General features: G+C 47.4%; 1 protein-coding gene across 1 annotated transcript in view; it reads right to left on the reverse strand.

Annotated features, from left to right (window-relative positions):
* Letm1 (leucine zipper and EF-hand containing transmembrane protein 1) overlaps positions 1–16,256 on the reverse strand; it is a 39,965-nt gene that overhangs the window by 4,218 nt on the left and 19,491 nt on the right. Inside the window, exons 6-13 of the mRNA XM_055623899.1 lie at positions 15,590–15,793; positions 9,189–9,308; positions 6,669–6,800; positions 6,106–6,246; positions 5,344–5,478; positions 3,227–3,361; positions 1,377–1,564; positions 46–184 (exon numbers count right to left, since the gene is read on the reverse strand). Coding sequence (XP_055479874.1) covers positions 46–184; positions 1,377–1,564; positions 3,227–3,361; positions 5,344–5,478; positions 6,106–6,246; positions 6,669–6,800; positions 9,189–9,308; positions 15,590–15,793 — 1,194 coding nt within the window. The remainder of the gene's footprint in view (positions 1–45; positions 185–1,376; positions 1,565–3,226; positions 3,362–5,343; positions 5,479–6,105; positions 6,247–6,668; positions 6,801–9,188; positions 9,309–15,589; positions 15,794–16,256) is intronic.

Here is a 16,256-nt window from a genome sequence, read left to right on the forward strand (position 1 = left end):
AGCAGCCAGGCCAGCTTGCCTGGCTCAGTCCTCGCTGAGACCCACCTTAACAAGGTCATCGATGTTGATATTGCCATCCTTGTTCTCATCCAGGGCTGAGGCCAAACTGATGAGCTTGTGTTCTGGAATGTCCTTGATCTGCTTCATGGCGCTGATGAGCTCACTGACACTGATGACACTCTCCCTGGGGAGAACAGTCTGTATATGACATTGGCCAGGTGCTTGGTCTCATGTCACCTCCAGCTCTTCCCATAGGCTCTGATTTCAAACCCTCAGAACACATGTAAAAAGCTGAGAGTGGTCATACATGTGTCTATAACCCCACAGAGACAGGATGATCATGGACTTATAGGCTGACAGCCTCTGTGTGCACATAAGTACATACACTAGAACATACACGCTTGCACATATAGCACATATGAAGAACTATATCCACACACATGCTCATACATACTAGACACACACAAAATTGAAAAAAGAAAAGATCTTGGGGCTGGAGAGATGGCTCAGCAGTTAAGAGCATTAAATGCTTTCCCAGAGGACCCTGATTCAATTTTCAGCATCCACAAAAACACCGACTAAAAAAAAAAACAACAAAGTTTAAAAAAACCTTGAGGCTAGAGAGATGGCTCAGTGGTTCAGAGCAACTACTGCTCTTACAGAAGACTTGAGTGCAGTTCCCAGAACTGAACCCACATCGGTGCCTTACAAATGTCTGTGATTCCAGCTCCAGGGGGTCTGACACCTTCTTCTGGCCCTGTCCACATGTGCACATCCCCACAGTGAGAAGCTCCACAGGTCCTTAGGCCTGTGTCTTCTAGGGAGCCAACAGCCTTCAAGAGAAAACATCCTCCTCTGGAGGTAACGGGGGGTCTCTGGGTACCCAGCTGCAGCCACCTGCCCTCACTGAAAAGGCTATGGTCAGGGCTTGTGGCAGTCCACTCGGAGCTGGGCCATGGAGTATGGAGTGTGTCACTGTTTCCTGGTATCTTCTCGGGAAAGCAGACTGACCACAATTGGTGTCATAATCCCAGGGTTAAAGATGGGAGGAAGCAGGAAGAAACCTAAAAGTCTGAAGAACCAGGGGCCAAGTGGGGTTAAGACTAAAAGCTCAAGGGAAAGGAAGGAAAGATGGGTTAGGAGACACAGGCAGGAAGAAGACCGATCTGAGCGACCCAGGAAAACAAGCATGGGGATAGAGAAACTGAGCTGTAAAGGAAAGAAACATAAGAGCAAAGACCTCTTGTGATCCTGGCTGCCCCTGGGCCCCAGGTGGGGTGGGCAGGCACAGGCCAAAGAGATCTGCTTTGGAAGGAGATCCCAGCAAAGCACCTGTCTGCTGCAGGTCAGGCTAGATTGGGCCATGGCTCACTTACCCTGCCAGAGAGCTCTCATCGGGGCCCAGCTTGCCATTCTGTTGACTGGTCTCCAGCTGTGCAATGAGGCCATCAATCTGCCCAATCATCTGCTGGACTCGCTTTGTCAGCCTCTTGCTAGCTTTGGATTCTTCTATGTATTTCTCATCACCTGTCTTTGAAAGTTCCTTCTTGATCTCCTGTAAGTCCTAATTTAAAAAAAGTTTATCCCCCCCAAACAGGAAGGGATCTACATCAGTTTGGACTTGAAAAAGAAAGTAAGCCACTGATTTGTGCTGGCATGTGCTCAGTAGTACAGTGTTTCCTAGTGTGCACAGGGTCCTGTGTGTGCAGAACAAAAACCAACCAGACAGGAATTAAACTCAGCCTCAGAAAACTGGGAGATCTTAGTTCTATCATGCAAGTTTGTTCTTATTAACTTATTTTTGTAAGCTCAAGCTTTTTTTTTTTTTTTGTATTTGAGGGAAAAAAAATCTGTTCTGAATTTCAACTTCCTTTGTAGTTACTAAAGAATAAATATAAAGGCTCAAGGAAACCTAAGCACCTTCTTTCCTTCCATGGATCAAAGATCACAGGGACAAGAGCAGGGTGAGCACAGAGAGGAATGAGACACTGTCTTGTCTGTCTGCTGAACAATGTGGTTTCTTCTGGTGGAGAGGTCACACAGCCAGAGGAGACTACCACAGGGAAGACGAGAAATAGCAATTGATTTATAACACTCTCTGGGTCATGACTTTCCCAGCAGAGTGGGGATAATAGTACTGTTACCTCAGATTGAAAACAATGTCTGTTGGGGCTGAGGACATAGTGAGTGCAACAGCACTGGTCTAGCACACTCAAGGTCTGGGATCAATCCTAGCACTAGGAAAGAAAGAAAAGGAGAATGGAAAGGAAGGGAGGGACAACACTCCATAAGAAAAGAAATACCCTGGAGGGTCATGAATGAAAGGAAGATTTCAAGTGTTAAGTGACGAAACTGTTTACACAACACCTGGGTTTTGATCCTGTCACTATCTCCTTAGCAGCAAAAGGGTGTCATTTACTACAAAGTGGCCCAGTTAGAATTACTGTGGCAAAGCTTTAAGATAAACTTTGCCTTTTGGTGCTGGCACTCTAAACTCAGGGCTTGTACATGCTAGGCCTTGTGCTCTACTGTTCATCAGATCCCTGGTCAAAATTTTTTCCATTTGCTTTTTCTCCAAATTCTCTCTGGCCAGCATGTTATATATGTGACAGGAATGTGTAGTGGAAGTTTTGGTTTCTCTAAAAACTCAGTTGTGGTATGTAAACAGGTTTTTGTTTTAATCCCAAGTGTGGGATATAGAGCTGTTTTCAGTTTGTCCACAGCTGATACATGCCTTGCACAGCTTGGAGAGGGGTATCTCTTTGCCAGCTACAGATACTTTAATTCTGAGGACTTTGAGAGGGTACAAATACCAGAGTCCAGAGAGAGAGAAAAAAAAATGCTCTGAAAAACACTGAGAGGGAGGAGGGGGAGGAAGAGGGGGAAGGCTTGGAGGAGACAGTCAGAGAAGAAGGGTGCTACTGAAAATCCTGACAACTGAAATTAGTATTGCTCCAAAGAACCAGCAGGAAGTAGCTACAGAGAACTCTGCCCCCTTTCCCCTCTAACCTTCTTTTTCTCCTACCAAGGGTGGGGGTTGGGGGCATTGAAGGGAAATAGTAGCCAAAGACACCAAAATAAAACAGAGTTAAAAGTAATGCCAACAGGAATGGTTCTTGATGCTTTGGGGTCTGATAAAGCTGTATTCTAGCTACTCCAGTGTCGGCCTGGGCCCTGAACAGCTGCTGAAGCTACCTACACTGGTCCATATTGTATGGCCACCCACCTCACTGTAGTCCTGCACATCTTCTTTCAGCAGCTCCAGCTCCTCCTTCTCCTTGGTCAGGGACGACTTCTGCTCCTTTAGCTTAGAGCAGGCATCACTGAGGATGTCAATCTCCTCCTTGGTTATTTCTTCTCCCTGAAAAGAAATGCATTAAACCTAAGGGGACAAATAGTTTCTGTCCCTAAATGTCGAAAGCACTTGATGACAGCCTCAAGTGAGCTGCAACTCAGCTCTGGGCTATGCTGGCTATGGTACCTCTGTCTGTGTCTTCTTGGTGTGCCGGCAGAGTGAGCACACTGCTTATCCCCAAATATTCCCTTATCCCCAGGATTCCATCCCCAGGCAAGACTGACCTGCCTTTGCTCTATAGGACAGCCTTTGTTTTCTAGAACTTCATAGGAGAGGGATTACCAGCTCTGCCTCTTTTGATCAACTCACCTATTTTGACATCCAATGATAAAGTATTTCTAATCTGGACAGCAACACCAAAGCACAGCTCTCTCCTTCCTAAGACTTTCTGTGACTATAATGGCAACTGCTGTGAATGTCTATGTATATGGGTAGAGCAGCTGATCACAGGATATGAGTTTGCTGCTTTAGAAAACCATCAAAGTGGTTCCCAAAGTGATCTAGGCCTTCCATATCCTCACCAACACTGGATGGAAGGCCAAAAATTTTTCTGTTTTGCAATACTGGGCACTGAACCTAGGACCCTGAGTACACTATGTAAGAACTCTAATGGAATCATATCCTTAACCCTTTTTACATTAAAAAAATTGTTTATTTTTATGTGTACAGGTGTAGGTGTGTCCAAGATTTATTTTCTTCTTATTAAGTTGTGAGAGGCTTATTTACTGTTTTTACTTATTGTTGTTATTCCTACTCGCTCTGTCGACGAGGCTGGCCTCGAACTCAAAGATCCACCTGCCTCTGCCTCCTGAGTGCTGAGCTGTGCACCACCACTGCCTGGCTTCCTCCGCCTTCTTTTGTGAGACAGGACTTGGAGGTTACTAATTCAGCTAGGCTGGCTGGCCATCAAACCCCAGGAATCACGTGTCTCTATGTTACAGCCTGCTTTTGCAGGAATGTCTGGGCCCCGCCTTGAGTCTAGGTTTTGGGGACTCTGTCACTACCATGACCTTCTAGCCTTGATCATGCTACATGTCTATTCTGGGGTCTCCTGGGCCATACAGCAGCCTGCTTTTTATAGGCCAAATCTTCAGAGAAGCCCACTAGGGTCTGCCTCGCCCACCCATGCTTTCTTCCCCCTCTCAGCAGAGCACAACTTCAGTGGCCAGGCCAGGGTCAGAAATCTTCTCATATCCCTTGCAAAGGTTCCTGTCTGCCAGAGGCATCGGCGGTCAGCACACCACACTTCCTGCTTTCATCAAGAACGAGTTTTACCTCCCTTCTCTGAGCTCTGCATGTGACCCTGACCACCCATTCAGGGCTCTTGCTATCTCACAGGACCCCAGGCAGAGACCTGCTTGAACACACAGCTTCCACCTAGTTCTCTCAGCTACCAAGTTGTCTCTATCCACTTAAGAGAGTTTCCACCAAATCTGAACATCTGCTTCTACATGTGGAATCCCTGACATCAGCACAGAAGATCCCAGGTTTTTCTTGTTCTGCCCAATTCACTGACAACAAGCTGACAGGAGTTTCTCAAGAGGCCTCACACTTAATCACCCAGCAAATGACACCAGGGCGGGCCTCTGCAGAGGAAGCTTTGAATTGAAGGGCCACTCTTCACGTCTCTTCCCAGCAGAAGGAGACAAGGGCCTAGAAACCCATGAGTAGCGTGGCAGCCTCAACACAGGGTCATACATATGCTTTCAGCTTCTCCTACCTTGGCCACTCTCTACTCCTGGCCACTACTACAGCTCACCAGAGATTAAAAGTGTTGTTGGAGGCTACATGGCCATGGAGGAGAGCCCCAACCCACCAAGCGAATGAGTCAAAGGGTTTTCCCAACAATACATACCATGATCTCTGGGAAGGTCACAAGTGTTGGAGGGGAGGAGGGTGCCCTGCCCAGCAAGACCTCTTTAGGAGATAAGGGGCCCACACACAGTCCAGCGCTCCTCCTCCTCCTGTCCTGGTCATATATAGCTCACCTTCAAACCTTCCAGCACAGGTGCCGTATCCTTCAGTGCCTCTGAGGGCAGGATCACATCAGGCACCTCTGGCTGAAGCATGGGCCCTGGCCTCCCAGGGACAGTGGCTTCTGCTACTTCTGGCCGGATGTCCTTCTGAAATGTAAGCAATACCATACTGGTCATCTGGCTTTGGCTCCATACTCAGCATGTAGCCTTGACAGGTAGCACTTGGAATACTCTGGTAAGTGATAAGGGAGACCTACTGATCACTATCCCGCAGAGCAGTTCCTCTGCCCCAGGATGAGGAGGCCACCCGAAGACACTCGACAGCTTCAGGCAGAGCACGTTGCTCCATCTCTGGGACTGAGTCTAAGTGAAGGGATGTGCATAACTAATCTAGGCAACTCCAGTCACATTACAGCTTCTGAGCTCTGGCAGATTCTGAGACCATGAAGCGAAGAGGTGAGCAGAGTCATGGGGAGTCAGCCACTCTTAGCAAAACAACCCTGAGAAGTTGGGTCCCTTACTAACTCCTGCTTGGGTGCTAAGCTGGCCTCTCCTATGCCAACGGTGACCAGACAGTTAGATGCCACCCCATGTATTCTATTGCACTGTTCCTGAGAGCTATAGCTCGACAGTCAAGCCCTCCTGTGTTGTACCATTTGGCCCCTGCGGGGAAGGACAGGGTAGGACTGAGAGCACATACATGGCCACAAGGCAGGCGCTAAGAAACTTGGGCTGGGACGGCCTGGGGTCGCGAGCGTCAGGGCAGCTGCTTACCACAGCCTCGGCAGCCCTCTGCAGCTCTTCCAGGTGTTCCTGCTGGATGGCGGCCTCTTCCTGCAGTGTGGCCTCCAGCTTCGCCTTGTTGTCCACCTGTTCGCCCTCCAGCTCTGCTGCTTTCACCTGAGCTTCCTTTGCCTTCAGAGGAAAGGCAGAAGGAAAAGGTAACTGCGGTAGGCCCGAGGCGCCAGACTTAGGAAGCCCTTACCTCTGTCTGAGCAATGTCGCCACCCAGGCTTCACACAGAGCAGGAGATACACTAAGGGGATGTTGCCTCCAAAGTGGTTAGAGGTTCCAAGGCTTCCATGGGTGAGGCTGTCCATCCATCAGAGGACTGTTTGAGTGCACCAAAGGCAAAACTCAAACCATCAATTCATATTTGCTACCTTGGCACTGCTGTGCCTGAGGCTGTGCCACATAGAGGGCTGGGCAGGGAGACAAAGTAGGGAGCCAACGAAGAGGACAGGAAGACCAGGGTCTCCTGGAGAGTCCCCACAGCTGTGCAGCTCAGGGTTCCAGCCCAAGCCCACAGAGGTAAAGGGTCTTCTGACAATACATACCACGATCTCTGGAAGGGTCTGCAAGGTGGACTTGAGCTGGTCAGCAGGCGAGAGGGTGTCTGGGAGGTACATGGCCCGGGACAGTATGAGCAATGAGGTGGGGATCTCGTGATGCAGGTGTAAGTCCAGCCACTGGAACCAAAGCACACTCACAGGACATGCTGTCCTCGCCTGACCCCCGGCCCCCGGCCTCTCCTGCAAGACGCTGGACTGCCCGCCCCGGAGTCTCCTTCTGTTGCTTGGGCTTAGTTAAGAGATACTGATTCTGGGTGCCACAAGCAAACATGACTGGAGTAAACAGGTTCATTAAATTACTAAAATGCATTTCCCAAAAAAGAAATTTTAAAAGTATCTTTTGGGGGCTGGAAACAGCGCTGGCTGCTCCGGTAGAGGACCCGGCTTCAGTTGCTAGCATTCACATGGCAGCTCACAACTGTTTGTAACTCCAGTTCTGGGGAATCTGCCACCCTCTTCTGGCCTCCATGGGCACCTGCATGCATGATGTACACCAACATACATGCAATACACTAAAATAAATATTTAAAAAAATCCAGTATATATAGCATTAGGTGCAGACACACATACAAACCCACCCCTCGGTAAGCTGAACAACTGATCATCAGCTTCAGGTACCTTGAGAATGCTCAGTGTGCTCTGTGCTTAAAAACAGCCTGGTACACTGGCCCAGGAATGGTGGTGCTTATCTGTAATCCCTGCACTTGCTGAGGCAGGAGGATCACACTCCATGGTAGCCTGGGCTATATAACCTGACACTTGAAAACAAACAAACAAACAGAGGCCTAGGATACACATGTAAACTACATGGTACCCAATACTATTTGTAACTTTTAGGTCTTCATTCATTTACCTCACATCTATATATCTGGAAGGGAGGGATAGCAGCACACGCCACAGAGGCACACAAATGGAAGTCAGAGATAGAGAATGACTTTTGAGAGTCAAGTTTTCCCTTCCATCACATGGGTGCTGGGAATCAAACTCAGGTTTTCAAACTTGGAGGCAAACACCTTTACTGGTGGAGCCATCTCACTGGCTCATGTGTTTAGATATAAATAAAAACAATGGTGGAAAGGCTGAGGCAGGATACACAGACATGAGGCCAGCCTAGGTCATATAGTATGAGACCTTGTCTAAAAAAAAAAAAAGTTCTTTCTTTTTTAAATGTTGGAGGGCAGGCTGGATGTGATGGTTTACACCTCTGATCCCAGCAATTAGGAGGCAGGGGCAGGCGAATCTCTGTGAAATCAAGGCCAGTCTAGTCCACACAGCAAGTTCCAGGACAGCCATAGCTAGACAGGGTCTCACACAACAAAATTTTTAGAGGGCACAGGCTGCGGCAAAATGGTTCCCTATTATATATGCATTCTTCAGTTGAACCCCAACACCATGTAAAAACAATTTGAAGGCTAGAAGATGGCCTAACAGGTAGAGCTAACCCCACCCCTGCCTGAGACAGGGTGGGAATAAAGATGTGGGCCGTCACAGCCGGCTTCATACATTTGTTCATAGACTTCACAACTTGAGTTTGATCCCCAGATCCCACAGGTAGCATGAGAACAGATTCCTGACAGCTGTCTTCTGATGTCCGCATAAGAACATGAAAATGAGTATACATTCACGTGAAGGCATGTCATGGGCTCATGTTATCAGGGTACGTTATTGACACCAAGACAGCCTTTCAAGTAGACAGAAAAAGCTGTTATATTTCATTTACATACTGAATACAGGGTAACAGATGAGAAGAGGGGCCAGAGAGAGAGAGCTCATCTATTAAGAGCACTTGTTTAGGAAGAGGACCTGGGTTCAGTTCCCAGCACCCACATGGATACTTATAATTGTCTATAACTTTAGTTCCAGGGGACACAACACCTCTTAACCTTGGAGGGCATGTGATACATATACATACTCGCAGGCAAAACACTCATATACATAAAAATAAAATAAATAAATCTCGTGGTGGTGTACACCTTTAAATCCCAGCACTCAGGAGGCAGAGGCAGGAAGGTCTCTGTGAGTTTGAGGCCAACTTGGTCTATGAAGCAACTTCCAGGACTGCCAGGGATACACAAAAAAGCCTGTCTCGAAAGCCTGCCTTCACATCTTGAGTACCAGGATTACAAGTGTGCACAACCATGTTCCTATGGTACTTGTGCATGCTAAGCAGGCAGTCTGTCAACTGACCCTAGACCTTTCTTTCCCTCTGTTTGTTCTGAGACAAAACTCAGTGATCCTTCTGTTGCAACATGTGCCACCACATTCAGGTTTCTGGGTATGTGTATACTCCATGCGGTGTTGAGGAAGGAAGTCTGGGATCATGTGTGCCAGATATGTATTCACTTGGGCCATATCCCAACCTCAGGGACTTTTCTAGTTGAACTCCCTGGCCCCCACCCCCCAAAAAAAAAAAACCCACCTGTGCTAGTCTGGAGCAAAGGTAGACAATTCCCAACAGAGAAGAAAGTTATGGACCTGCCCCAACCAGCCCTTTAAGCCACATACCTGTTTGAGCTGGCCCTTCAGACGGTCTTCCGTGACGCCAAGTGCTCGCATACCTCGTGCTCGACACGCTGCCTGCAATTCCTTGACAGTCAGACTGTCCACTCCTTCCTCAGAAATCAGCTGGAAAAGAAAGTACGCCAATTACTGCTTCTCAAGATCATCCCAGATCTATCACATTGATGTTAACACAACTGGGGACAAAAGTACTGAATTAGAAACCATTTTCCTGGGGCTAGAGAGAGGGTTCATCAGTTAAGAGCACTTGTGGCTCTTGCAGAGGACCTGGATTTGGTTCCTAGCACCCACATGGTAGCTCACAACTATCTTTAACTATAGTTAGAGATGCCCTCTTCTGACCTCCATGGTCACTAGGCACTCATGTGGTATACATGTAGGTAAAACACTTATATGTATACAATTTTAAAAGTCAGAGGAAGAAGCAGCAGCAGCAACAGCCACTGCCATTTTCCAGATATGTTTTGCCACAGTATTAGGTTGAGGTATAGTTCAGTGCTTTGAGAGCCAAGGGTTTCTCCCTGGCACCAGGAAAAAAGAAAAAAAAAAAAAAAAAAAAAAGGAAAGGGCAAAATAGTACCACCAATGCAGGTTCTGAGTCTGAAGTGACTCAAGCCATCCTGAAAAGGTCAGGACCTTGAAAGCACACAATGGCCAGACTTAACCCCAAGATGTCAAAAAGCCCATGTCGATGTATGCACCACCTAGAGAAGATGCTAGGAAGGACCTGCTTCTTCCTGTCAGCAGAACCAGCCCTGCCCTGTCTGCTCATGACCTGCCACAGAATGTTTAGTGTCCACAGTGTTGAGTGACAGAGTCACAGACCCTGAAGGCACCTTGGCCTCATACCCAGAAGTGTTTCCTCTACTTCAGTCTGTGCTTACGCAGTCATACTGACTCCAATTTGGAATACAGGAGACCTGGAGGCCAGAGGAAGCAACAGGCTGAGGGAGAGAAGAAATGAGGTAAACACTGGGGTGCCACTTTGTGCTTGGCAACTTCCGAGCCCTTGCCAAGCCTATGACTGCACAGCTACGTCACCGCACCACCGCTCTGTTTTTTGAATTAAACATTTTGAGATAATTACAGACACATGCCCACCCTTCTCACTCTAGGCAGGACGGAACCACATCCCCCTGACTAAGACTCCTTATGCTGCCTTTTGTATACACCCTGACTTCCATGGCTGACACTTGTTATTTCAAGAATATCATAAACATGGAAACACACAGAAATCAAGTGGTAAGAACCCCTGCAGCTCCTGAGGACACATCTGCTGTGGGCAGCAAAGCTCGCTCCTGACTGATGGGCAGCTTCCCACAGGCTGGGTCAATCATTCTGCTTATCTATTCTTCCAGGAAGATGGGGCTATTTCCAGTTTATTAACTGTGCAAAAGCTATTTTTGGTTGGTTTTCTTGCCCGTTTCCCTCTGGCCAGGGCAGCACTTTCTGGGAAGATAGGAGTGCTCTGGAAATAGAGCACACTTACAGAGCGGGGCAATGGGCAGGCACTCACCCTCCTCTGCCTTCTCCCATTCCTGATCTTGTCATGTATTTTCTCTTGTCTCAGAGAACTACATCAAAAGCGCTGCAGACCTCCAGTTCTAAAAGTAGCGGTGGCCACACTTGCTCAAAGTTCTTCTACCTGCCTCCTTTCTTCTGATATTCCAAAGTCTCATCCTCCACTGTATAATCATTTTGGGTAAAAACTTTCCTTGGCATTTGTATGTGTGTGTACTGTGTTGTACATACACTGTTTTTACATTAATGTGTGCATTCAGATTTGGAAGGCAGAATTATATTTGGGTGTCTTTCCTTGATCACTCTGCTTCTTCAGGGACAAGAGCGTAACCGAACCTGGTGCTCATTATGCAGCTCGGTTGCCTGGCCAATAAGCTTCAGGGAGCCACTGTCTCTGCCTATGCAAGTGCTGGGTTTATCGGCACACAACTCTGTACCAACTTTGCACTTGAGTTCTGGGAACCTCAGTCATTACCCTTGTACGGCAAGCACTATACCAACTAAGCCGTCTCCCTTGTCTCTTTGGCTATTCTTTAAGGACATTGTGACAACTCTTGTGTTCCTTTACCTGGTTGCCCTCATTCTGTTTTGTTTTTTCAAGAAAGGGTTTCTCTGTGTAGCTCTGGCTGTCCTGGAACTCTGTAGACCAGGTGGCCTTGAACTCACAAAGATCCAACTGCCTCTGCATACCAAGTGCTGGGATTAAAGGGGTGTGCCACCACCATCCTGCATTGTTCCTCATTCCTATGGAACCTTTGGCTGCAGACAACATTTTGGCTGTATGGGAAAAGTCATCTAGCTTCACAGTTTTGAGGAAACCACTGTCCCTATGTTCTTTACATCCCTCTTACTGCTCTGTATGGTGTCTGTGGTGTTAGTTTGAATTGGAGCATCATGGTAGCAGTTTCTTCAGATGTACCCCTTTAGAGGTCTTCCCCCTCACCCCCCATTTTGAGACAGGGTTATTCTGTGTAGCCCTGCCTGTCTTGGAACTCACTCTACAGACCAGTCTGTCCTGGAGCTAAGCTCTGCCTGCCTCTGCCTCCCAAGTGCTGGGAGAAAAGGTGTGCGCCACCATCGCCAAGCTCATTTTGCCTTTTAATACATGTCATAAATGCATATATTCTCTTGAATTTGAGAAGCTTGAAGTCATTATTTCTTCTAGGTTCTTGTGATCATGGTCACTGTGTTTCTCATGTCCTCTGGGTCCTTTTAAGATAAACACTGGACATGGTGCTTGAATTGAGTACTACTGTTCATTTCCCAGAGGCAGCTCCTATGCACGGTCCCACCCTCTTTGACTGTTGCTGCACCCTGCCACCAGGCTTCCCACGTGGCTCTAACTCTTCCTGTGACTCTATATCCTTGTGCACCTGAGATTTTTGCCTAGTTCATCTGTAAGTTGTGTTTAAACATCCATATAATGGCTGCATCAAGGCTGCTATCAGAAGCTTGGTACAGTGGTGTGTGCCTGTGGTTGTAAAGTCTGAGGCAGGAGTTTAATGGTGGCTTAGGCAGCAGAGCAAGACTACTACCTCAAAACAAAATCAGGACAAAACCTCTCCAGTTTCTCCAGTATCCGCCTCTCAATAGTGGCATCTGCTTACTGCCTTTTTCTGCCTATGGACTGCATCATGGTTCTTGGTGTGACACGTGATTCCTCTTTTCCATTCTTCCTTCTTAATTTTTAAAGACTTATTTATTTTATGTGTATGAGTGTTTTACCTGCATACATGTATGTGCACCACATGTGTGACTGGTGCCCAAAGAGGTCAGAAGAGGTTATCCCCTGGAGCTGGAAAATGGCGACGCATGCCTTTAATCCTAGCAGGCAGTGGCAGGTGCACCTCTGAGTTCAAGGCCAGCCTGGTCTACAGGGTGAGGTCCAGGACAGCCAGGCTACACAGAGAATCCCTGTCCTGAAAAACAGAAGGAAGGAAGGAAAGAAGGAAGGAGGGAGGAGGGAGGGAAAAAGAGAGGGAGGTAGGGAGGAAAGAAAGAAGGAAAGAAAGGGGAAAGAAAATCTCCTGGAGCTGGAATTGCAGATGGTTGTGAACCACCATGTGAGTGCTGAGCCAAATTCACAATCACTGTAAAGACAACAAGTGCCTTAACACTTGTAGCCTCTGTAGCCCTGACAAGTGATTTTTCAATCAAACCTAGACACATGAGTACATGGCAGAAGACTCTGGACAGGATTCTACTTTCTGCCTTACTGGCTTCCTCGACACTGCTGGGTGTGGGGTTACTACCTTTATAGATACTGTAGTTATGATCTTGCAGCTAACAGCCATAGTTGCTCTGTGATCTGGTTTTCTCCACCAAACACAAAACTTATCTCTCTGTTTCATGTCCTAAGTGAAAACCAACCTCTGGCTGCTCCCTAAGGGGACAAAGGCACAGTGCCAGTTCCTCGAGCTGTCTGTCCCTACTCCATGGCGACGTTCTGTATTCTTGCTTCCCACCTCACGCCCACTGATACCACAGAAGCTGGTCTTGTTACTGCTGGACAGGTGTTAAGGTCCTGATTCCACTGGGCCTTTGCTGACCCCATCTGACACTTGTCTCTAATGACACCTTGGTGGAGTGGAGGTACTTGTTACTACCTGCTAAGGAAAAAAGTCAACGCCTTGAGCCAGGTGTGGTGTGCATGCCTATAATCCCAGCACTCAGGGAGGCAAAGGAAGGTAAATCTCTGTGAGTTTAAGGCCAGCCTGGTCTACAAACCGAGTCCAGGACAGCCAAGGCTACACAGAGAAACCCTATCTTGAAAAACCAAAACCAAAACAAAACAAAAGCTAGCTCCTTGCTAGCTTCCTCCTTTTTAGTTCTGTGACACATTCCTAGCCCAAGGCTTTCCTGACAAGGATAGAGACAGCCAGCCCCTGGGCTTGCTCACTGAGCCCTTTCTGAGAGAAGAATCTCAGTCAATACAGTCAGTGCCTGTATTTCAGAAAAATGAAATATAGCAAATAGACAAAACCAAGAAGAACAACAAACACAAAGACCCACAGACTCCACAGTCCTGGTCCTATGATACTGAATGGGAATTATAATTAGTATGTTTGGGAAAGAAAAATAAGGGCCAGGTATGGTGGCATACACCTTTAATCTCAGCACTTAAGAGGGAGAGGCAGGCATATCTCTGTAAATTCAAGGCCAGCCTGAGCTACATATGGAGTTCCAGGACAACTAGGGCTAAGTAGAGAGGCCTTGCCTGTATCAAAATAGATACACAGATGGACAGAAAAATAGGGAGGAGGGAAAGAAAGGGGAAGGGAGGGGGGCCATGATAGCACATGCCTTTAGGCCTTGGGGGGGCCTTTAATCACAGCACTTGGGAGATAGAGGCAAGTGGACCTCTGGGAGTTCAAGGCTAGCCTCGCCTACAAAGTGAGTCCAGGACAGCCAGGGCTACACAGAGAAACTCTGTCTCAAAAAAAGAACAAACAAACAAACAAAAAGTAAAGAAAAGGTGTGCTAGGACATGCTTGCAATCCTAGCTCCTAGCACTTACAGGGTAGAAGCAAGAGGGAGAGCTGAAGGCCAAGACAGCAAAACAGCACTTCCCACCAAGCTTGATAACCTGAGTTTGAGCTGAGACCAACATGATAGAATTTAAAGAACTGACTCATGCACATGTAACTGACTCCACATATACGATGTGTGAGGCCCATGCCTGTGTGCACCCACACAGACACAAAATCTGTTTTAAAAAAGTTACATGCTAAGCTTGGCTGCATAGGGAATTGGCAGCTAGCCTGGGTTATGTGACACCCAGCCTTGGAAGACAGAGGACTCTGAAAAGCAAGCTGGCTAGGAAACTAGCCATAGCGGTGAGCTTGGGTTTGACTGGGAGACCCTGCTGCACTGAGTAAGATGGAGAAACAATCAAAGATGATTCCCAACATCATCCTTGGGCTTCCACACGTGTGTGAACCCACTCATGCAAACATACATACACACATAAATACTACACATGAGAAAAATGGAAAAAATTTAAAAAAGAAAAGAAAGCTGGGCTGGAGAGATGTCTCAATAGATAAAGGTACTGGCTGTTCTTCCAGAGGACAGAGGTTCAATTCCCATCACCCACATAGTGATTCACAACCATGTATCACTGAAGTTTCAGGATCCCATGCCCTCTGAAATCTGAGGGCACCAGGCACAAACGTGGTACACATATATGCAGGCAAAACATTAATACATATAAAATAAATGAATCTTAAAAAAAAAAAAAAAAAAGAGGACTGAGGAATAAATGAATCTTTAAAAAAAAAAAAGAGGACTGAGGATATTAAGGAATTAGGAGTGCTGACATCAAACAAACAAGCAAACAAATAAATAAAATAAAAAAGGTTGGGAAGTGGTGGCCTTTAATCCTAACACTCAAGGAGGCAGAGACCAGTGAATCTCTGTGAATTTGAGGCCAGCCTGATCTACAGAGCTAGTTCCAGGTCAGCCAAGACTACATAGTGAGACCCTGTCTTGAAAATCCAGAGTGCTGCTGACATAACACATGAGGTTCTGGATTCAATCCCCAGGACTGTTGTTCCCAAGGCAGTGGGGGGACAAAAACAAAACCCCAGGAATTGTGGTTTATGCTTGTAATCCTAACAATCAGAAGCCTGGGGCAGAATGATTGCCACAAATGTGAGGCTAGCCTGGGTCATTTAGTAAGTTCTAGGCCAGCCTGAGCTATGTGGAAAAAAGGAATGACAAGAAAAGGAGAAAGAAAAACAAGAAGAAAGAGTATTGCAGACAGAAAGAGTAATCAAGACATGTGTGCACAAAACAAAGACAAGAAGATGCCTCACGGTGGGCAGAACAGAAGCTACAATAGGTTCAAGTTTGGCCCAACTCACTTTATCATCAGCCTTTATGGACCTCAGGCGCATGGTGAGCTGGAAACGCAGGAAGTTGTTGGTGCCGATGGACTGAAGCTCCAGCAGCTTGCACAGCGCCACCAGCTGAGGCCTCGTGAGGTTGTCCAGGGTCAGTTCATCCTCAAACAATTTGGAAAAACGCATGATTTCCTCATTGCTGGGTCTCTCTCCTGTCTCCCGGATCTGGAGAAATAATCCCAAACATTATCCACTGGGTCCAAACTATGCATTCTCCCACTCCCTGAGCTCGCCTCTGGTCCCAGCTGGAAGGACTCTCGCCAAGCTCTCTGGGAGCTGTCCTAGCTCAGGCACCCTAAGCCTGTGCTATGCACTAGTATACACAGCATCAATCCTGCAGCACCATCCAGGCCCCTGTCCCAGGAGGCTGGGAGTGCCAGCTGCGGGCCAACTCGGTTGTCCTTTTCCCATCGGGGCTGTGGGAGTGGCCTGGGCTCTCATGCCACACCCCAGTTTCTCACTGGCAAGAAGAGGCCACATGTGTATATACCTACAGCTTCCTTGAAAGGGACTGAGCACAGGGAGTAGGCAGTTAGCTTAAGCTCTGTCTTGAAGCTTCATTCTGCTGAGTATACAAAAACAGGAAGGAAGGAAGGAAGGAAGGAAGGAAGGAAGGAAGGAAGGAAGG

Source organism: Psammomys obesus, unplaced genomic scaffold (assembly GCF_907164565.1).
Source record: "Psammomys obesus unplaced genomic scaffold, mPsaObe1.curated_primary_1811, whole genome shotgun sequence".
Lineage (NCBI taxonomy): Eukaryota > Metazoa > Chordata > Mammalia > Rodentia > Muridae > Psammomys > Psammomys obesus.